Raw genomic sequence first — 20,999 nt, forward strand, 5'->3', positions numbered from 1 at the left:
CATTTTAAGTGAGATACTCCTTGCAACTGTTTCTGGCAAAGGGACACTTAACTTTCTTTGCTTCAATTTCTGTTCCTACGACCTTGAAAAAGTTCTAATATAGCATCTAAATAGTTTTTTTACCTTCATTTTATAAAATGAACAATAGTTTTACTGTTCACTTCTACTTTCAGTACTATGAATTATCACCTTTATATTTCTCACCACAAATTAAGTAGAGATTCTCATCAGCTGTGATATCACTTGATGTTTTCATAGAACTCTTTTTAAATCTATCAGAATTTAGACATGGCATCATCCACCACAGATTTTAAAACTGATGTTTACAAATCACAAAAATACAAAAGGGTGTTTTTATATTATCTGCTCTTTGTTAATGCTGAATTCATGTATTCAAGTAATTCTGAGTACTTGGTTTAGAAAGCATTGAATATGTGTTTTATGTAACCTTTTCTATTAGGTCATTGAGGATCCTGTTTTGCACCTTTGCAGGAGGCAGGTGAGCAGCTGAGCTGCAGAATTGCATGATTAAACAATAGGAAGCTTAAATACACACAAAGATTCTGCCTGTGTGTTATTCAATGTACAAACTGCTTTGTGTCACCTGCCAGTGTAAGAGTAATGAGCTATGGACACATTTCTAGGGGCATTCATACATTTGTATATGTTAGTTCTCTCATCACTGCTTTAGCTAAATAAACAATGGCCTTTCAAATGGCAGAAGAATCCAGACATGAACTAATAAGCTGCTGTAAGATGAAATAAGTATTTTACAGAATATTGCCCAGTTTTTGAAGAAAAAAAGGCTTTTGCTTTTAACAACTCTGCCTGCAGTTTGAGTGGTGCCAGCAACAGTGTTAAATCCAGGATTGAAATGCTGTTCCAACCTTTATGTGAAGGGTCACTGTTGTGATTCAGATATTTCTGTGTATTGATGAGGATATTGAGGATATTGATACTGAAGGACTGCAGAAGCTCTGGTGATGGGCAGACTTGGTTCAGACAGACACCTTTTTGTTGCTTTGCCAGCCTTGCACTTTTCGCACTGACAAAAAAAAACCCAACAAAGCACATTGAAGCAGTAATTTTTCTACTGCATTCAAAGATCATCCTTATTTTTATAGCATGCAGTCTGCTGCTTTTACCACTGGTTTGCTTCTCCAGGGAATTATTTCTGTGAGTGCAAATTCCCCACACCGAATGCACGGCCCTCGAGCAAGTGTTCACAGCAGCTCTCCAGTTTGCTGCCTCACTGTCATGTCCTCAGTCCCTGCTGGTTTGTCTGTACTAAAATCCATTAACCCTAAATGGTTAGTCTTTTAAATTATTAATGCTTGAGATATATTTGTAATAATTTTGCTGTTATCATAGAGAAGGGAACCGTTTGGATTTATAATCTCACTGCAGTTCTCACTTGAAAGAAATGTCTTGTGCTGCATTCTAATTTATGATTCCAATAAAGTATTCCTCACCTGCACTTATGCCAGAAGAACACTGAATTCTTGCCTTTCTGTGAGTTTCTTCATGGTATCACACAGCACAAATTTAAATATCTTTTTATGTGCTGGAGACAGATTTATGGGAAGACAGATGGGTTGCCTTTTGTCAGGCAAAGCAGGGATGATTTGGAGCTTCCAAGAAGGTTCTCTGTGACCTTTTAGTGTATCCAGTGCCCAGTGCTAACTTCTCTTTCCTTTGTCCATTCAATCTACTCAATTTTTTCTTCTTGAGAAACACAATTTGAGAGTACTCTGCTGTCAGAAAAGGTGTTTCTTTCCCTTTCCTGTTGAAGGTATAATCTCAAAAAATTTAGAATTATTTTACTTGGGTGATTCCAGCTAGAAATAGTGTTTCAGACATTAGGTGAATGTGAGGCCTTGACACAGAAAGGAATGTTTTATAAAAAGTGCTAAGTTCTGAAGGTGCCACACATAAGATAAATTAAAAACCTCTACCAAATTGTGTGCAAGTGAATATGTGCCTTAGGTAGAGAAAGAAATAGCTGCCATCCTTTTGTAAATGGCATATTCAGCCTTGAAGCAAAATGTGTAGGGCTTAAGAGAAATTTAAGCAGATTTAAAAGTGTCCTAGGTTTATAAAACACCCACACTCCCACAGCCCTGTACATTTTACATGGTTACTGTATCCAGCCTTGACTACTTCAAATGTTGATGTTAAAAAAATTGCTTTTAGTAAACTCCTGCTTCAGGATGAACAGTAATTTCAGCTATGTAATTCCAAAAAATGCTTTGCAGAGCAAGTTAAAAGCAATGGCTCTCCAAGGATCAGCAAGTGTAATCACAGAAGACATGATAAAAGACCAAGATTCCGTGGCAGCAGACACGGGGCAGCCTGGGCAGCCTGAGGAGACACCTGGTGCTGCCGGAGCCGAGCACATGGAGAAGGAGGATGAGCTCCCACAACAGGCAGAGGAGCTCTCTTTCAGTCTGGATGAACTCAATGTCACATCGTCACCTGAGTCCTCCACTGCTGGTCCAAATCAAGACTATAATTTAGTGAATTCTCTACTAAACCTCACTAAAAGTCCTGTGAGTTGTTTTTTTTTATTTGGTTTTTGGGGTTTTTTCCACTCTGTGTGATAAGATGAAATAGTTGGATGCTTTGTGAAGTGGGCAGAGGGAGTGAATAAACACACTGTATTTTAGCTATTAAAAGTGGTAGGTTTTGCAGGCACTTTGTGTAAATTGGTAATTTTCTTTGTAAATTCATATTAAAGTAAAAATGCCATTCCAGAAAATTAATACTAAGCTTGTTGATGGTAATATAAGTGAGTTTTTTAAGAAACTTGTATAGGATGCTGTATGTTTCACAGAAAAACTGCACAGGATAATCAGAAGGTTAAATATATCACAAGAGAGTGTTTTTAAAACTACTTTGAATTGTTCTGACTTAACCAAACCCACTCTCTTTGTAATGCCACTGAGCTATCTCTAGGAGTGTGTTTTCTTTTAAAAAAGCCTTTTTTATGTTTTACCCAGCTCAGTCCTCAAATTCAGACTTAGATTCTTTCAGAAAATTTAGAAGAGGTTTGGGTAAGCCTGTGATTGCTGCAGTAGTGCTGAGAGCTGAAAACCAAGTCTACCACTGTACCTCATTGTTGTTACCTGAGTAGTTTACGGGATTTGGTATCTTGGTCTCAAGCTGACCTACAGCTCTAGTTCTGTCAGCTGGAAGGCTGCAGCTGGCATTCTTGTATTTCACACAAAATCACGTGAGAATCTTTATTTTGTAGCATCCAAATTCACTAGAGTGAATTACTAGTGAATTACTAGTGAAGTAGACTCAGTAGACTGAGAACACAACAAAAATACATGTATTCAGTCACTGTGGGGGTGTGGAGAGGTTTTATTTGGAAAGTGTGTGCTTCTTGATTTCCAGTGGCCTTCATTCACCCTCTGATTAATTCTTCCATGCCCTTCTGCCAGGACGGCCGGATAGCAGTGAAGGCCTGTGAAGGTCTCATGCTTTTGGTGAGTTTGCCAGAACCAGCAGCTGCCAAGTGCCTGACTCAAAGCACTTGTTTATGTGAATTGTTGACAGACAGGCTGGCCACCCTCTACAAAGCCTTGCCTCAGTCACTGGATCCCTTAGACATTGAAACAGTGGAGGCAATTAACTGGGGGTAAGAATTTTATTTTTGTATTTAATACTCAAAGTGACTTTACACCTTTCCCTGAAACTAATTTGATAGGTAGATAATATGTATAAAATATTCCCCCCCACACACAGGCTGAAGCCTCAAGGGCCCAGCTGAGATAGAGCTGTAGCACAGTGGTGCACTTTGGGTGTCCAGAGTACCTGTGATTTCTGACATGGGGCCAGGTCTGCTGCCAGTCCTGGCAGAGATTCCTCAGGGGGCAACTTTTTCCACTGGCTTACATCAGCAGTTTCTAGTGATGTCACTGTAATATCAGGTGTGGATTAATATTCTTAAACAGATATCAAGGATTTAGGAAGCATAAACTTCTCACTGTACACAGTGGGCATTGTAAGCTGCTCTGAGGGGCAGGAAGGGTCTATTTGTTAACAGACTGTTGTTGCAAAATTTTTGCAGAAAAAAGAAGAAGGAAAGAATTGCATAAGTCATCAGCATGAAGCAAAAGATACATGCCTGTTATCCTAATTGTTTGTAATTTAGATTCTTAAAACATTTATCTTCCCCACTCTGCCCTCATTATTATGAATTGCTCCTGATCTGTTAGTACTGAGACAAAAGAAGGTATTTTCAAAATGCCTAGCAAAATTTCTGGTGGTTGGAGTTTGAAAAACGCAACTTTAAATTGTGGGATAAATAATCAGTGGAGTTTTTTACCAAAGAAAGTGGTGTATTTGTTATTCCTTACAGCCCTTAAATTGAGATAGATGTTTCTATCCAAAAGATACACTCTAGTTCAGGTATACACTGTGTGGTTTTGGTTGACTTGCCTGAGGTCACTTACAGAGTAGAGGAGAACAATTGCCTTCATTTTATGGTTCTGTGACTATAGGAGTTACTGATTCATTTTCTGTAGTCTGTATTCTGGGAGAGCAGACTTGGTGATCAGTTTTCCCTTCTGACTCCAGAAGCACTTAACCAGAGTACCTGTGCTGTACATTCTGTGTTTCCTTTAGCATGCACTGAGTACTTGTGTTGTGGTGGCACTGCCAGATCCATAGAGTCCAGCAGAAAAGCTTTTTTGATGTTCCCTTCATTACAAGTAGTTTGTTAATTATTCTGTTAGGTTCAATAAGAATGGAGTCCAAGATTGTTCAACTATTTGTAGACTAAATAAATATTTTTTCTCTCTATGCTCTAGTTTGGATTCCTACAGCCACAAAGAAGATGCATCTGCTTTTCCAGGGAAAAGAGCATTGATTTCATTTCTTTCTTGGTTTGACTACTGTGATCAACTCATCAAAGAAGCACAAAAGGTTTGAAATGTGTTCAGATGATACAAATATATTCAGAAAATAAGTAGTTCCAGTTGTTTCCTAGCTTCTGAGTTTGAGACACGCCATTTTGTACTTTTGTTTCAGACGACTGCTGTTGCTATGGCAAAAGCTGTGAGGGAACGATTCTTCATTGATGTTATGGAACCTCAGCTGATGCAAACGTGAGTAGCATCCTACAAGACACAGCAGAACAGAATCTGAGTCAAGCTAATTTTTAGGGAGTGGAAATCCTCTCCATATCTGATATGAAAATGTTTCATTCAGTTCAGAGATTGGAATCCTCACGTCAACTGCACTGTTGCACCGCATTGTTCGTCAGGTGACTTCGGATGTCCTGCTGCAGGAGCTGGTGTATTTTATCCTTGGAGAGCACAGGGAGCCAGAAACCCTGACAGACATCAACAGGCATCCATTGCGGCACAGGCTGATCGAGCACTGTGATCACATTTCTGATGAGGTGAGGGCTGGTCTGACACAGGATGTCTGCTGGACAGTTCTGGAGTGTGGAGATGCTGTAAACACACCATTGTGAGGAGTTCTCACATTTATGTCCAGTAACATTTTTTCCCAAGAAAGGGAATTCTGGGTCCTGGCCCTACAAATTCCCTTTAGAAAATGAAGTCAAGCTGTTTTCTCCACCTAGCAATATTTCTTTTTTTTTTTTTTTTCCCCCTAGATTTTTTGGTGAATTTGTGTGCCCACTATCCAGTTAGACTTGCTTGTCTGGAAGATAGAGTGAACTGACGTTTTGTAATTGCATTTTAATTTGTTGCTGTTGTTTTCCATGCTGTGTCAATTCTGTCTTATTATCATATAAGATATAGATAAAAACTTGGAGTTTATATGAACTAAGTGTGGTTGGAGGATATATGCAATGCCAATTAAAAGATGATGTGATAACTTTAAGCTCTTTGCATACACTAAGCATCATTAAAACAATTTAATTCAGTAAAATCTCTCCTCAGAAGCTGCTTGCTTCATTTTTTCCATGAAACAACCTCAGCCCTCTACTTTTTCAAATGGAAACTAGGGTTGCCTGAAATACAAATCTTTGTATTCTCTTACCCACTTTTTCAGTATGTCTGCCTTCTCACCCTGTCAGAATGAGTTATCTCTGTAAGTCAATTATCTTTGCAAGCACTAAGCACTCTCAAGCAGTCTTGAAAAATTGTCTTTGTATTGCTTAAAGTTTGTGTTCCTTTAAAAGCCTACATAACATCTCCATGTAAAAATCTTAGCCTATAGATCTAGTCACAATATCCCAGTATTACTTTCTTTTTTTTTCTGGGTATTTATTACTAACTTTAGGTCCTGTTGTGGGTCTCATTTGCATAATGATAATCATATTCCAGCATGACTCCAACTGTAGAACAGAAAGCTAAATTCTGAGTTCTCTGTATGTTCTTTGTATTGTTATTTTGACAGATTTCAGAACAGGTTATTTTACAGGAAAAAAAGAAAGCATTCCCATAGTGATTTTCAAATGTATGTGAAGTCTTCATCCATGTTTATACCACATGTAGCATCATCATTTCCATAATTTTTTTCCTTCCATAATGTCAGTAAGTGATTGCAGTGTTCTAAGATGGACAAAGCAGATAAAAGGCAAAAAGCACAGGGCAGCGGTGCATCAGTTTATTGAGTTTTTACTCTTTCTGTTGCAGATCAGCATAATGACTTTACGAATGTTTGAGCACCTTTTGCAAAAACCCAATGAGCACATTCTTTATAATTTGGTTCTGAGAAATTTGGAAGAAAGAAACTACATGGAATACAAGCCTCCCTGTCAAGAAGATAAAGATGTGGTAGAGAATGGACAGATTGCTGGAGCAGTGTAAGTTTCATTTTTAAGAGAAGTTTTCACAACAAGTAACTTGGATCCTTATTTTTAGAACAAAATGGGGTTTTTTTCCAGTAATTGAAAGAAAAGTGAGCCTGGAGAGCACTTGAGTGCTCTATGTATTAATCCATATCCGTAAACTGATGCAGAAATTCCTACATCAGCAGCTTATGGAAACTCTTAGAACAGGAACAGAAAATCTAAAATTACCACAAGCCTCTTTACAGAACAATAGACACTCAGAGGTCTTCGTGTCTCAATTTATTTATGCATCTACCAAGTTTAAATCTATGCATATTTTATTGCAATCAGTGAGAATGTTCTTGCAGTCAATAACTTCAGTGTTCTGCTTACATTTATGTTCCTAGTAATTTTTGATGGAAGAACATTTCTGCTACATAAAATAAATAAATGCAATACTGAGGAACTACATAAAATGTATTTGCTAGGTAACTCTTATAACTCAGTGTTTTAGTGAAGGAGAGGTAAGGACTGGCCACACAAACCTATTTTAGTAATCTAGAATAATTTAAATGTGTCCTGGAGTAAAACTCTCTCATGTGAAAAATGTGGCTAAGAAGTTTTAAGTGACTTGATGCAGTAATTTTGTCCAAGTCAAAAATGTCTCATCTGTTGTTCACTTTGTTGGGTATTTGCAAAGGTTGGTATTTCTGCATATTAATTATGTAATACATTGTGGATATTATATTCTGGAAAACATCCTCATTTTTCAGAAAGGAAAAACAGCCTGCCTTGTGACCTAGAGATTTTCCTGCTTTCCATAACATTCTGTGGATGATTATGTTTTTGTCTGATGTAATTTCACAGAGATCTGGAGGAAGATCCATTATTTACTGATCTGTCTCCAGATAACACATTGTCAGCTCAGGAGTGGCTCAGTACTTCTCCACCTGTCAGTCCAGAACATCCAAAAAATGATGGGAAGACTGAAGTTCATAAAATTGTAAATAGGTGAGTTGAAACAAAGACTTGAGGAAATGTCTGAATGTGTGGGTGTCTGCACACACTGTGCAAATTAAATGTGTACTCTGTAATGGATGTTATTCTGTGCCAGCTGGGAAAATGACTCCACAGAAGGAAATTGTGGCATTTTATCAGAAAGCTACTTCTAAAAGATTAGAGCTTGCATTAATTCAACATAAATGAGAAAAAATAGAAGAACTTTGCAGCTAATGGTTGAATACTCAGAATTCACAGTTATAAAAGTTGCTTTTTGCAGAAATATTTGCTGTACTTGAAATGCTGTTACAGGACTTGACATTTCTGGACAAGTCTGGGGAGTCTTGCCATAAACCTTTCAGGGGAAAAAAACCCCTCAAACTTTCTTAGAACTTCAAAGTTCCATCAATACATAGATAAAAGGAAATAATTGCCATGCTAGAGATAACCTTCTGTTCCCTGAAAGTCAGAGGGCACCTGTGTCACCTGTGGCATACCTCAGTGCCTGACAGACTCACTGCAAATTGGATTCACAAAGAGGACAAGCTCTGCTCTAAGCAACTTAGGGATGGTAATTCTCTTAGGAACTAATATTAGGACAAGGGCTGTTTGCTCTGTCAATACTTGGTAGCAGAGCAGCACTGGTGTGTCAGTGCTGACCTATCTGCCTGCCCAGAAATAATCAAAGGTGTTAGCCAAAGGAAGCAAACAGCCCAGGGACAGCCAGGACACAGTGACTTCATCACTTCTTGCCCTCTGTTCCCCAGTATTGCTATTTATAGTTTATGGTGGACATGGTTTGGAGCAAAGACACAAAGAATACTCTCCTAAATTCACCTCGTGTAACCTGCATCAGGGAATAGAAATGTTTTCTGATTTGCTGTGTCCTGCAAATTTGTATTTTTTGAGATAAAGATGAACTCCACATGACAAGTCACCTACTACATGTTTCTGCATATAAATTCTACAGGACTGTCCAGCAGTTCTTGGGGTATAATGAAGGCTGAAATTTGGAATCAGGGTCCAAAGACTGGGTTTTATTTTCTCTCCCAAAATGTCAATGGGTTTAATTTTTTTTTAATGTTAGTAATATTATTCAGATTTCCTGATGCATTTTACATCAGACATTGGTGAAGTAATAAGGACAGAGTATTTGACTACACACCTGGTAAAGGCAAATATACTTATAACAGGGACATTTATATGCAAATACTCTTGATGTGTCTTAAATGTTCATTTTTTTGATGAAGTAATAAGGACAGAGTATTTGACTATACACCTGGTAAAGGCAATTATAACAGGGACATTTATATGCAAATACTCTTGATGTGTCTTAAATGTTCATTTTTTTGCCACACCAAACTGGTAAATTAAACTACCTATGAAGTAGTTCAAGAAGAATTTTAACTGTAATTCTTCTTCTCTTCTGATATGTCTTAGATGATCATTTTTTGCTACACCAAACTGGTAAATTAAACTACCTATGAAGTAGTTCAAGAAGAATTTTAACTGTAATTCTTCTTCTCTTTTGGTTCATTTATTCCCAAGTATACTTTGGTTTAGCTCTAGTAAGATAGAATCTGACCTTTAGCAAATACTTGACCTATTTATGAATATTCCCTTTAATCTCCATTCTGTCTCCTGAGTCTCAGAAAATGCTTGCACTGATGACTTTACCTCTCATGCCAGATACAAAACTTCTCAAGTATATACCTTGTTATGACCTATAGCAGTTGGAATAGGTAGGCTTAAATAGATGCTGTGTTCTCTGTTCTTCACATAAAGTTATGGTAGAGTGTGTGGATTAATTGGCCAGACAGTTCAGCATTGTGTGTACACTGCTGCAGATGATGAAAAGGTATTGATCTGGTGCTCTGTGGAATATAGTCATTAATGTACTTTTTTTTTCTTCAGTTTTCTCTGTCTTGTACCTGATGAAGCAAAGTCATCATACCATGTGGAGGGTACAGGTTATGATACTTACCTCAGAGATGCCCACAGACAAGTAAGTCAGTGAACTCTTCCTTACTCCTTGAGAATTTGAAATGCTGGTGAGAATATACAAATGGTTCTGTAAATAGTACTATTAAATGCATCTTTTGGTAATAGAAGATGGGAAAATTCAATTTTCATTTTTAATGAAAACTTACCTTTGGAGATCTTTTGATGATGAATTCACCTTGTATTGCACTAGTGGGAATAATGGATGACATTAAATGCATTAATATTCATATAACAAATACAGCAAGAGAAAACCTGAACTGCAGATAGATTCTTAATTTGCTTCTGCATTTATCTGCATTCTCTTGGAGAATTGCCTGCCAAGCTGTTTGAAAGAACTAAAGAGAAATTAAAATGCTGCATAGGAGTTATGCAATCTGGGACTTTGCAAATAAAGGCTCATCTCGGGGAAGGCACAGCCTAAGGCATTCAGGTTTGAAGTTGGGAGGTGGGGTAGGCAGGGAAAGCTTTGTCATTTACTGTCTAGAAATAAATGCAAGTTTTGCTTTTACAAACATAGTTTCCTTGGTCAGAGGAGAGTCAGTGTTTGCAGCTTTCTTATTGAAACCTTATGAATCTTCTCAAATAGAAAAATTTATGCAAAGGAGCAGAGTAACTGAGAGCTATATTTAGTAGGTAATTCAAAAATTCCATAACCTTGGAATTATGTTATCAGCTGCTAAAGATAGGACATGTGGATTTCTGGATTTATATTCCTTCATCTGTAGTCTCTCCTGAAAAGAAAGGGAATAGAAAGTAGAGAATAAGGAAACACAGGTTGATGTAAAATGCCCCTATGTTGTATTCTTGGATGCCAGAAACCACTTATCATCTTCGTCTTTCATTCATGTCTTGGGAAAAAGAGTGTACTGGGAATTATTAGAGAGCAGAATTGGTTTCTGTCACTTCCTGACGATGATATGGCTGCTGTTAAAATATTTCCCCCCTAAGAGTAGCCCTGCCTGTTGCTGTTATTACATCCAAATAGCTGTTCTGCTTCCTTATTGCTATTCCTGGAAGCCTGCAGTAGTAGGTAAGCTACAATCAATGCAGAATTTTTGAGTGTTTTCTGATTCTTTTGCTTCCGTTTCTTCCTGTGTTCTTTATTTTCACTGTTTCAACTTGTGCACCTTGCAAGGTGTAATTCCTTGCAAGTGAGGCATCAGGCAGCACAAAGCAAATATGGGGCAAGGTAGAGAAAGACTGCCAGGAGTGTTAGGAAACAAAGAGAGGGAAGAGGAAGCCCTGAAATACTTTTAGTTTGTATGTTCTGCATGTACAGGTGCCTTTCTTGTCCTGGGAATTAGGGAGCAGAATGGTTTCAATAGCAAGATCAGCTACATGTAATGCAGTAGAAGTGTGGAAATCTACCCTCAAGAAGATGGTTAAGAATGCAATTCCTTCTTCAAAAGAGCCCTGATTAGGTTGTGTATTGTTGGTGTTGCTTTGTGTTTTGGTCCCAGCTGCTTTTTGGGAGCTCTGTTCTCCACTCAGTGCTTCTCAAACTACTCTAGTAGCAGGAATATCCCCAGGAAGATGACGTCCCTGCTGACAGTGGTTTTACTGATAGTGTTTACTTTAGAATGACTGATCTTTTAGGGCTTAGATTTATCATTTAGCTACAGATTATGGTTTTAAGGTGTATGGACTGTCAAAGGAAATGAAATTATTTCCATGGGAATTGAAGTGTGTTCTTCTCACTACTTTTTTGTAGTTCCGGGATTATTGTGTCATTTGCTTACGGTGGGAGTGGCCTGGATCTCCCAGATCTTTGGAAAAGTGCAATTTGGAAGCGTCATTCTTTGAAGGACACTTCTTGAAAGTTCTGTTTGAAAGAATGGGGAGGATTCTTGATCAGGTAAGAAAAAACAAGTATAAGAATCCATTTCTGATCCTTTCATGACTTTTAAAGAGCTGATCACCATCAGGTCCTGTGAATTCCCATCACTCTCTATTATAGTGTCATATTATTGTGTAATGTGCCATTTCCTGGTCATAAGCCTGACAAGACCCATGTGCACATACAAATACACAGGGAACATGTGCAGGAAGCCAGGAGTAGCCTCTGGGCCAGCTCTGTGAGTGTTCATGGGAACACTCTGATATGAATCTGTGATACCAGAAAGCTTTGCAGAGGTAGTAGCTCTCACTGACTTCATTTCTGACAGAAGACAGCTCAGGCACACAAGTGAAGTAACTTGTTTCAAAGACCTCATGTACTAGACACTACCTTCTTCTTCCGGCTATTGCAAATTTCTGTAGAACTGACTGTGCCCTAAGATTTTATTTTTAATTTCCTGAACTACAAAATTTCCTGGGTTTAATCTTTTTAGCTACAGGGAATTTTTTTAGAATTTATCTGATATGGGGCCATTTAACTGAGTCTGCTGACATATGGACAGAAATAAAAGCTCTGTGTGAAGAAGCAGCTTTCTTTAATGCTCTCAATTAGTTGGAATCACAACAGCAATCTGTCAGAACAATGCAGCACGTGTTACTCCTTTGTTTCCTTCTCCTCTTGTGAACACCAGATAATGCTCATACCTTCAAAGCTTCCTAATGAATTGTCTGACTCAAACAGCTCTAAAGACCTTCTCCTACAGTTCAGCTAGGTAGGCAGTGAATAGATTTATGGAAGGAATTTTTGTCTCTCTCTGCAGAGTAACTCTGCAATAATAACTCAAAATGTAGTGATCTCTTTTACCTGTAACATCTGTGGTCCAGGGGCTGAAAGCTTCATTTGTTAGGAGATTGGGATGAATCTATTGCTGGAGTGCCAAGTACAGAAATAACTGCCACTGACTGGAAGAAATAAGTGCTTTCATTTCAAAAGATTTATGAGGCAACTTTGCAATGCAATAGTGTGTGGTAACAAATTCAAGAATAAGATACCTAAATATTACTTATGTGGGCACATGTAGTCACTGGAAATTTTGTCAGAACAGCCCCAGTAGTCCCTGGGGCTCTTAGGCTGAAAGGCAAGTAGGTGTCTCTTTCAGAGCAAAGTGAATGACTCAGCTTCCTCAGCTCTGTGGACTGAAAGCTCCACTCAGGTGCCTGAGCTCAGGTATCTGTTGCCATTTTTGTGGTGTCCAAGATACTCCCAGAAGTTTGTGGTTACAACACAGATCTTGCAGGATCCACCCTCTGTGGAGACCAGCAGATACTTGGGAGCATCTGAGATGGCAGGAGATGTTTGTGTGTGGGCAGGTGTATGAAGTGACAGATCTCTGGTGAGTCAGCTAATGAGAGCTTAGACATGTAGACATGGCTAAATGTATCTGCCTTAATCTGAGGCTGAATTAATCCAAAACTCTCAGATCTGAAAAGGGGAAGAATCTGTTCTCTTATTCTTCAAGTGCTAACTTGAGAGCATAAAGATGAGAATTTGAGGTCAGTGAATCCTCCTCTTCCAGGTGTGATGATGCCAGTGAGGGTATTACTGCCAATATGCAGTCAGAGATTAAATGAGGGCCCTGTAATCCACTCAGATCAACAAGATTGATTGACACAGAGGTGTACCAAAGGAATGTCTGTCCTTCTCTTGTCAACTTAGTTTGTTGTGCCATTGAAAAAATGGAAGGAGGTTCTACTAGTTTGCAAATTCTGGGCTGAATTAAAATGTCAGCTTGTTTTCACTGGGATGACAAAATCAAAGACAAAATAAAAGTTTTGAAACATAAAGAAGCCATGGTGAAAATTCTTGCTTTTATGGAAATAACTTTCTTACTAGAATGGTCAAATCCTCTAAATTAGGCACCTTTTGTTTCCTGGAAATTTAGGTACTGTTTTATTCCTTATGACTGCTAAGCATTTTCCAGCATCTGACAGTGTTGCCTCTCCCATTTGATTGATTTGGGGAAGGGAGGTAGACAAGAAGCTCAGGATTTCCTGCTGCTTTCCCAGCTCAGCCCTGGTCCCATCTCCCATAGGTTGCTGCCACAAGATGGCCAGGCCTTCTGCAGTGGTTCTTCCCCAGAAAAAAATAAAGTAGAAGAGAAATAACCTATTAGCTGTAAACATGGATTGGTCTCTGGCAATTTCCTGAGCTCATATACTTTACAATTTCCCAGGAGAAGCAAGCAGATGTTTAATCTAGGCTGATTCCATGCTATTTCTTTAGCAGAAGAAATGTTTTACAGGAAGAGCACTTGCCCTGCAATAAATAAGTGTGCAAAAGCTTCAAGTGGTTGTAGTAGCAGTGCAGATAATAACATCTAATGCCCGACTGTCATAGTCACAGCACTGCTGTTGTGAAAAGCAGAGGTTGGGCCTGTCTTCTAATCTAACTTTTTATCTTTATTTATTCATAACCCTGTGGAAAAAGTTCTGGTAGTTAAATAAACATGAGGTGGATAAAAAGAAGCCAGCATGAAAATAACTAAGCAGTGTGTTTCCCTCTTTTTGCAGCCCTATGATGTAAATTTACAAGTTACGTCAGTGTTGTCCAAACTGTCCCTGTTTCCCCATCCTCACATACACGAATACCTTCTGGATCCTTACGTCAACCTCGCCTCTGGCTGCAAGTCTCTCTTCTCTGTGATTGTCAGGGTGAGTAAACACAGCAATAATTACACATGGCTGTGCAATGGTAATATGTTTAATAACTTTGCCATTAGTTCTGGTAGTTGCTGGGTATTTTATGTTGGTAAATGTTTGTCATTGAAAGCTGATTTCAAGTCAAGATTGGGCCTACATGGGTATCTCTGCTTACACTCTTTTTTTTTTTTTCTGATGAAGGGTGTTCTTGATAATTAAGTCCTGGATTTATCAAAAGTCCCCTTCTTCTCCAGTTCCATCTCTTCCTGCCAGACTTGCATCCTAGAAGTGCTGGCTGGGTGCCTGTCACACTGCAGTGTCCTCAGTCAGAATACAGAATCCCTCTCTTACCCCACGCACCAGCTGTTACAGGGCTGGTCAGGAGCCTGATAATGATGCTTGCCCAAGTAACAGAGGGCATGGCTCCCTTTCTCCCCAGCAGCCCTCCCCGTTCCAAAATACAGCCTTCACTCTCTCCCCTTGTGCTTTCATGAGGCCCAGGAATTCACTGGTTGATTGTCTGTGTCAACATTTAAAAAGACAAATGAATCATTGATGTAATTAAAAGAAGTAATGCCATTTGTGACAAGAGCAAGTAAGGCTTTTGTATTTCTTTACTTTCTGCACTCACTCACCCTCTTGGGCAGAGCAGCCTCTCTGCAGGCTGTTCTGTGAGCCTGTGAGGATGCTGAAGTGGGCTCTGAAGCTGCCACTGAACCTTGCTGCCAGGCACTCTGCAGAGGTGTTAACTTTGTGTGTTAATGGCCTGGGCTTTACAGGTGGTCGGGGACCTCATGGTTAGAATCCAGCGCATCCCAGATTTCACTCCCAAACTTCTGCTGGTCAGAAAACGCCTGCTGGGCTTGGAGCCAGAAGGGCCGATGTGAGTAAACACATTGCTCGTTCTCTGAGATGCGTGGCTGGGTTTGTGTGCCAATCCTGACTCCCTGCAATTCTCTTCCTGTCCCAGCATTGACCACATGACGTTACTAGAGGGCGTGATTGTGCTGGAAGAGTTCTGCAAGGAGCTGGCGGCGATCGCCTTTGTCAAGTACCACACCTCAGCCACGCCCTGAGCAGCCCGGCCCCGCCGGAGACAAGGCGGTGCCTCCCGGCCGTGGCAGGGGATGTTGGGAAGACAGGTTGCTTTCACCAGATGTTGAGATTGCAAATGGACTTGGAATATGAGCAAAGGCATTTGGGGAGAAACCAATACACAGCATTTCTAGACCCTGTGTGAAGAGCTGCAAAAGCTGCATGAAGAACCACAGCCATCAGACCTTGGTTATTCTGATGACAATGTTGAGAGAGTTTGGGCTCTTGTGTGTCCTGGGGCTCACATGCAACAATTTGCTCTTTGTGACCATATTACTTTTTAAAAAGCAAATTAATTTTATAACATTTTTATGTCTTGATACTTTTTCTTTTCAGTTAGATGTATGAAAGAAAAACACACCTATAGTTGCAACGTATGTTATTAAAAATGAAGAAATTCAAAAAAATCCACCAATCCATATGCAACAGGATATGTTAATGAGGGATCATTTTGCTTTTGGTAGATCTTAAGTACAGCTCTGAGCTTGATTCCTCATTGGTTTACTCCAAGAAATCTATCAGTCTAAAATCAATACTAAAGAAATTAATCCTGATTCGGCATCACATCCATAACAAATATATCTGAAGTGTGCATGTTTGTAGCATGTTTGTCATTCCAAGTGATTGGTCTCCAGGTCATCCATGTAACTAATTATCTTTAGCTTTTTACATGGGAGCTCTAGTTGTTTGACTCATGTCACCTTTACATTATAGGTTAATTATAGGTCAACAGTAGTTTTTGCTGAAACAGCATTTTTAATTTCTTTTAAATTGGTATTAGAATTGGTTTAAGAATCCTTTGTGCCTTGAAAATTGGCAGCATAAACATTTTGTTATTTTGAGAGACATTTTTATTGCTTATCTAACCATCACAGTGATGCCAACTCAGTTAAAGCATTGATAACTTATTTAGGACCAAAATTTGCACTGCTTTTCACAGTGCTGGGATGCAGGAATGCCTCTCAGTGACTTCCTTTCCATGTGAATGCCATCAGCCAGGGCAGGCACTGGCATTGCAAGCAGAGGCCACCTCAGGGTGCTTTGCTTCTGCCCTCCAGAGGCTCCTCACAGCCAGCAGCCTGTCTGGACGTTGCAGTCACACCCAGTGACCTGTGCTGCTCCCCTCACTCGTGGGTGGGACCCCTTTCCCCTCCTTTGAGCAAGGCCAGGTAGAGCTCAGCTCCTTCTGTTTACATTGCCTTTCCTCGTTTGTCTTTCCTGCCCCCTGTTTGCACAGCTAATGCCCATTTCAGATGTCATTGCTCATATGCAAACATGGACTAATTTATTCAGTCACTAGAATTGCTCTGAATTTACATGACTGTACCTAGAATCAGATTCTGCTCTTTAAAACAAGCCTTTGAAGTCTTGTTTTTTAATATTTATGGAAGCTGGATGTTAAGAGACCTTCTAAGTTAGCAGGTTAATTAGAGCACTGTCACAGTTAATGGGCTAAATTTATTCTTGTCACCAGTGAAGAGCATCCTGCTGTAAAAGCTTCCAGTACAGGATCAGCTGGAGAAAGCAGTTCTGGAACTGGGGAAACGTTTTGGTAGGTAAAATCTGTATTCAGTGGCTCCGTGTACTGGGACACTTTTGTAAATACTGTTGCATTTTTCTGACAAACAAAAGCATGTTTTACTTCTTCACCTGTTGGGTTTTTTTCTGCATTTAGCTCCAAAGAGTTTTCAGGTCCAAGTAGCATGGTAGGATAAAATTTGAAAAAACTGCATTTCTTTTTCTTCTTGAAAAACATACCTTGAATATAGCAAATCATTTTTAGTGATCTGCATTGCAGACAGTCCACATTAGGACCTTACTTAATACCTGACACGTAGTTTATAACATGTTGATCTCTATGCAGAGTGATGTTTAATACATACATTTGTTATTTATAAGGTCCCAATTCAGCAAAACAGTTAAACATAAACTTAGTTTAAAGTATTTTTTCCTTAAATTCCAGTCTTTTACATGAACAAAGTTAAGCAGTTGAGCAGAAATGCTGATGCTTTTCTGAATTTGGGTCTTTGTTGGTTTTGCTTGAGCTTCATTACTTTTTCCACAAATCATCTATTTATTTTTTTTTTAAAGTATGTGATCCAGAATATTTGTAATGTCCCAGTTTCAGTGGAAACTGGAAATGATAATACTACTGTAAAGGAAAGTGAGCAAAATGTTAAACAAAACTTGCAAGAGCATTCCAAGTAATACAAGAATTGATAAAGCCATTCAAGAGTTGCCTGATCTCAAATGAAAGCATTCACATCCCTTCCTTTGTCTGGCTGTTGTCACTGGTAGCTGAACTCCTTACCCTGAAAGGCTGCAGCCTCTGTGGTGTTCTGATGCAAAGCACTGCAGAGCTGCAAACACAGCTCCTTAAGCTTGTCCACGACAAAAATAAGTAGATAGAACTATGATCACTCTTAAATTCAGTGATTGTTCAGTCTCCAGTGACATTGTGATGCTCTCTTTCAAACCACATGTTAATTAGTTGATACATTTATAAGACATGGATCCATCCTCTGACAAAAATAAGTCGATAGAACTATGATCACTCTTAAATTCAGGCTATGATTGGTCAGTCTCCAGTGACATTGTGATGCTCTCTTTCAAACCACATGTTAATTAGTTGATAAATTTATAAGACATGGATCCATCCTCACACAAGTGAAGCCATCCTTAAAGTTGCTTTAGCCTAAACTGCTTTTGTGTGTGCTGCCTACAAACCCTTATTACCATACTGATGACAATGACCTTTATTTTTGTAAAAGTGCTTTAATCTTTCTTAAGAGATGGAACTCATTTAATTTTTTTTTGTGGTGATATTTTTCATGCACTTTTTTAATGATTAGAAGTTAGTTCAGGTCCATGTTTTCACCTTTTTGATCTATGCATGTCATGAGGAGCCCATTTTGTTTCTGTGTGCATATGTTTGTATGTGGTTATTTATTACCCAGAGAGGGCCACCAGAGAAAATACTTGGCCTGAAGAGTTCATGGCTTGTACAGATCCTCCAGATGTCAGTGGGAAAGACAAGTGCTCATCACCTTAGAGAATGGGGCCACTGGTATTAGATTGAAATACTTGAGATGGGATACTAGAATAATTTTTTATTTCAAAAAGCAGATCCAAACCACATTCTAATCCTGATGCACATGTGTGTAAATAGAAGCATTGTTTTATTTTTTTTTTGTTCATTTATAGTATGTATTTGATTTAGATTCTGATTTAGAAATTTTTGTAATAAGCCATGTGCTAGCTCTGGTAGAACGAGTTTGTCCTTAGGTTCTCCTATGACTGTAATATTCTTGATATTCAGATTCTGTCTGTGTAATGTTCTTACTCTATATTTGTCTGTGCAATATAAAAGCTGTGACTTGATGCACAGCTTGAGTCTGGTTGTACATCACCTATGTATATATATACATATATATATAAAAGGACCAGAATCCTGAGCTTGCTTACACTATGATTAGTGTAAAGATTGCCACACTTCATTTTACAGGGCACAAGTAATCATGGAATGGCTTTGTAAATGCATGGTAATTTCTACCATAACCTGCTGTGCAATCTCACAAGTGACATTTTATTACTGCTGTTTGTCTTGCTAGAAGAAATACTAACCTGAAGGACTTGGTGAGATTAAAGTGTCTTGGAGTAGACCTGGGGCTACATGGAAAATCCATATCTGATATTGCATATCATACAGGGTTTTCAAACCATGTCCTCAATGCTTCTGTGCCCTGTAAAATAGTGTAATTATATAAAAGATCTACTCCTTGTTTTGCCTCCTGCCTTGTTTACATTAAACAGAGGATATTCAGTAAAAATTTTCTAATAAACTTTGTGTAGGTCACTTACTAACAGTGTTGCCAAGGTTTCACCAATGTGGGAATTTCCAGTGAGGAATTGTTGAAACAGCCACATTACCAGACATACAAGATTAAGTTTTATGAAGGAGGTTGTGATAAAACTCAACTTTTTGTGCTAAGAAATGCATGGAGGATTAAAAGGGATATTCTCAAAATAAATTAATTTCAGTGAAGCAACTGCTTCTATTATTACAGAATCTGTAATAATTTTTGTATGCGTGACCTTGAGACAGGATGTGTTTTAACATTTTACATTATGCCTTTGATCCTGAAATCCTCATGTATTTTGAGTCTGTCACTACAGCATCTTCTGGGATAAACATGTTTTGTGTGCTGTGCTGTGCAGGGCTTGGACTGAATCAGCATGCTCTTGCCCAGGAGAATGGGAAACCTAGGGAAATGGGCAGGCTGGAGCCATCCCGGGCACAGATTAACATCAGCTCTTTCCTGGGAGCCCTGGTATCCTTCCAGAAAGGCTGCAGCTGGGCAAGGCCCTGGTCTTCTATTGCATTTGAGTGCAGAGTGTGTCAGTCACAGCATTGGTTTGTTGGAGATTAATGTCATGAGGGTGAGTGAGCATAGTTTCTTCCTTCAGGGCCTTCATGGAAGGGTTATACACAGGGTTTATATATGTTTTTATATACTTCTACATTGTGTTTGTTGTGTGTTTTTTCTGCTTTTGGTTTCCTTCTGGTTTTCATCAGCCTTTTAAAAATCTTGTTGCTCTGTAGGATCCCCTCTGAGAGCTGCACTTGGATGTTAAGCTGCTCCTTCTCAGTATTTAACATCTGCAAGTGCTCTTACATCTTTCATAAGAACAGTGCTACTGCAAGATGATGCACTTGACAGCTTTCATTATAGCTCTCTGCATCTTTCTCCCATCCTCTTGGTCTCAGAGATTGTCATCTCCCACCCCAGATCATTTATCTGCTGTGCCTGCATGAGCCATTCAGAGATTTAGGGAGACTTTGCTTTCTCAAGCAGTGAGGAAGTTGTATCAAAATGGAATGTTTTGCATCTTATATTTTTTCTCCTATTTTGATATTCTTGAAATGACTGAGTTATTGAAGCATGGTTATCTTATGGCACTTGCATTCTGATACAAGATTTTGGGGCTCTGCATCCTATGGGGGTGGGAGGAAAAGAGTGCTATAAGTGTGTGGTCTCTACTTCATATTCATTAACTCATTGTACAGATTATCAACCAGAGTTCTCAGTGTAGATACAAGTAGCACAGGATCTACTGATTTTGTTAACCTTTAAATATCAGCAGAACTGGTGCTGTCAAAGCCTCAAGGATTTTGCTGGTTTGGTATGTGATCCAGTTGGATTAAAGTGGATTAATGCTCAGTGAAGTGAATCTGTCCCAGGTTGTATGAGCCCTTTCAGCCTGAACCGTGTGTTCCTGGTGCATCTTTTATCAGCTGAGACTCCCTTTGAATGCTGAGAGAAAGAACTGAAGAGCAGTTCAGGAATCAAGTCAAGCATATGGTGGATTAAAATTTTCAGGTGTCACAAGCTTCTTGGAAACGCCAAAAAGAGGGTGTGAAATTTTAAATTTTACATGTTTTGACTGGTTGCCTTTGGAGTTAGATGTGTGCCTTTGGAGTCAGGTCTGTGAGGATAAAATCTTGGAACATGGTGTCTCACTGGGCTACCTGATTGCCCTTGCTAGGATGGCACATCCATTCTCAACTATGCTTCATTGAGTTCCTGCTGGTTATTACAATTAATGCTGC

General features: G+C 39.0%; 1 protein-coding gene across 2 annotated transcripts in view; it reads left to right on the forward strand.

Moving 5' to 3' along the window:
* FHIP2A (FHF complex subunit HOOK interacting protein 2A) overlaps window positions 1-15,990 on the forward strand; it is a 31,252-nt gene extending 15,262 nt beyond the window's left edge. The window contains exons 6-18 of one of the 2 annotated variants that reach the window (XM_039709139.1): window positions 461-499; window positions 2,256-2,549; window positions 3,447-3,643; window positions 4,818-4,932; window positions 5,038-5,114; window positions 5,218-5,410; window positions 6,618-6,787; window positions 7,622-7,765; window positions 9,668-9,758; window positions 11,469-11,612; window positions 14,165-14,305; window positions 15,073-15,176; window positions 15,264-15,990. In XM_039709139.1, the coding sequence (XP_039565073.1) occupies window positions 461-499; window positions 2,256-2,549; window positions 3,447-3,643; window positions 4,818-4,932; window positions 5,038-5,114; window positions 5,218-5,410; window positions 6,618-6,787; window positions 7,622-7,765; window positions 9,668-9,758; window positions 11,469-11,612; window positions 14,165-14,305; window positions 15,073-15,176; window positions 15,264-15,369 (1,815 nt within the window). In that variant the 3' untranslated portion in view covers window positions 15,370-15,990. The remainder of the gene's footprint in view (window positions 1-460; window positions 500-2,255; window positions 2,550-3,446; window positions 3,644-4,817; window positions 4,933-5,037; window positions 5,115-5,217; window positions 5,411-6,617; window positions 6,788-7,621; window positions 7,766-9,667; window positions 9,759-11,468; window positions 11,613-14,164; window positions 14,306-15,072; window positions 15,177-15,263) is intronic. The other variant, XM_039709140.1, reaches the window with a different exon arrangement.
* Window positions 15,991-20,999: the final 5,009 nt, after the last annotated feature.

This window comes from Passer montanus, unplaced genomic scaffold (assembly GCF_014805655.1).
Source record: "Passer montanus isolate IOZ18808 unplaced genomic scaffold, ASM1480565v1 scaffold21, whole genome shotgun sequence".
NCBI classification, from domain to species: domain Eukaryota; kingdom Metazoa; phylum Chordata; class Aves; order Passeriformes; family Passeridae; genus Passer; species Passer montanus.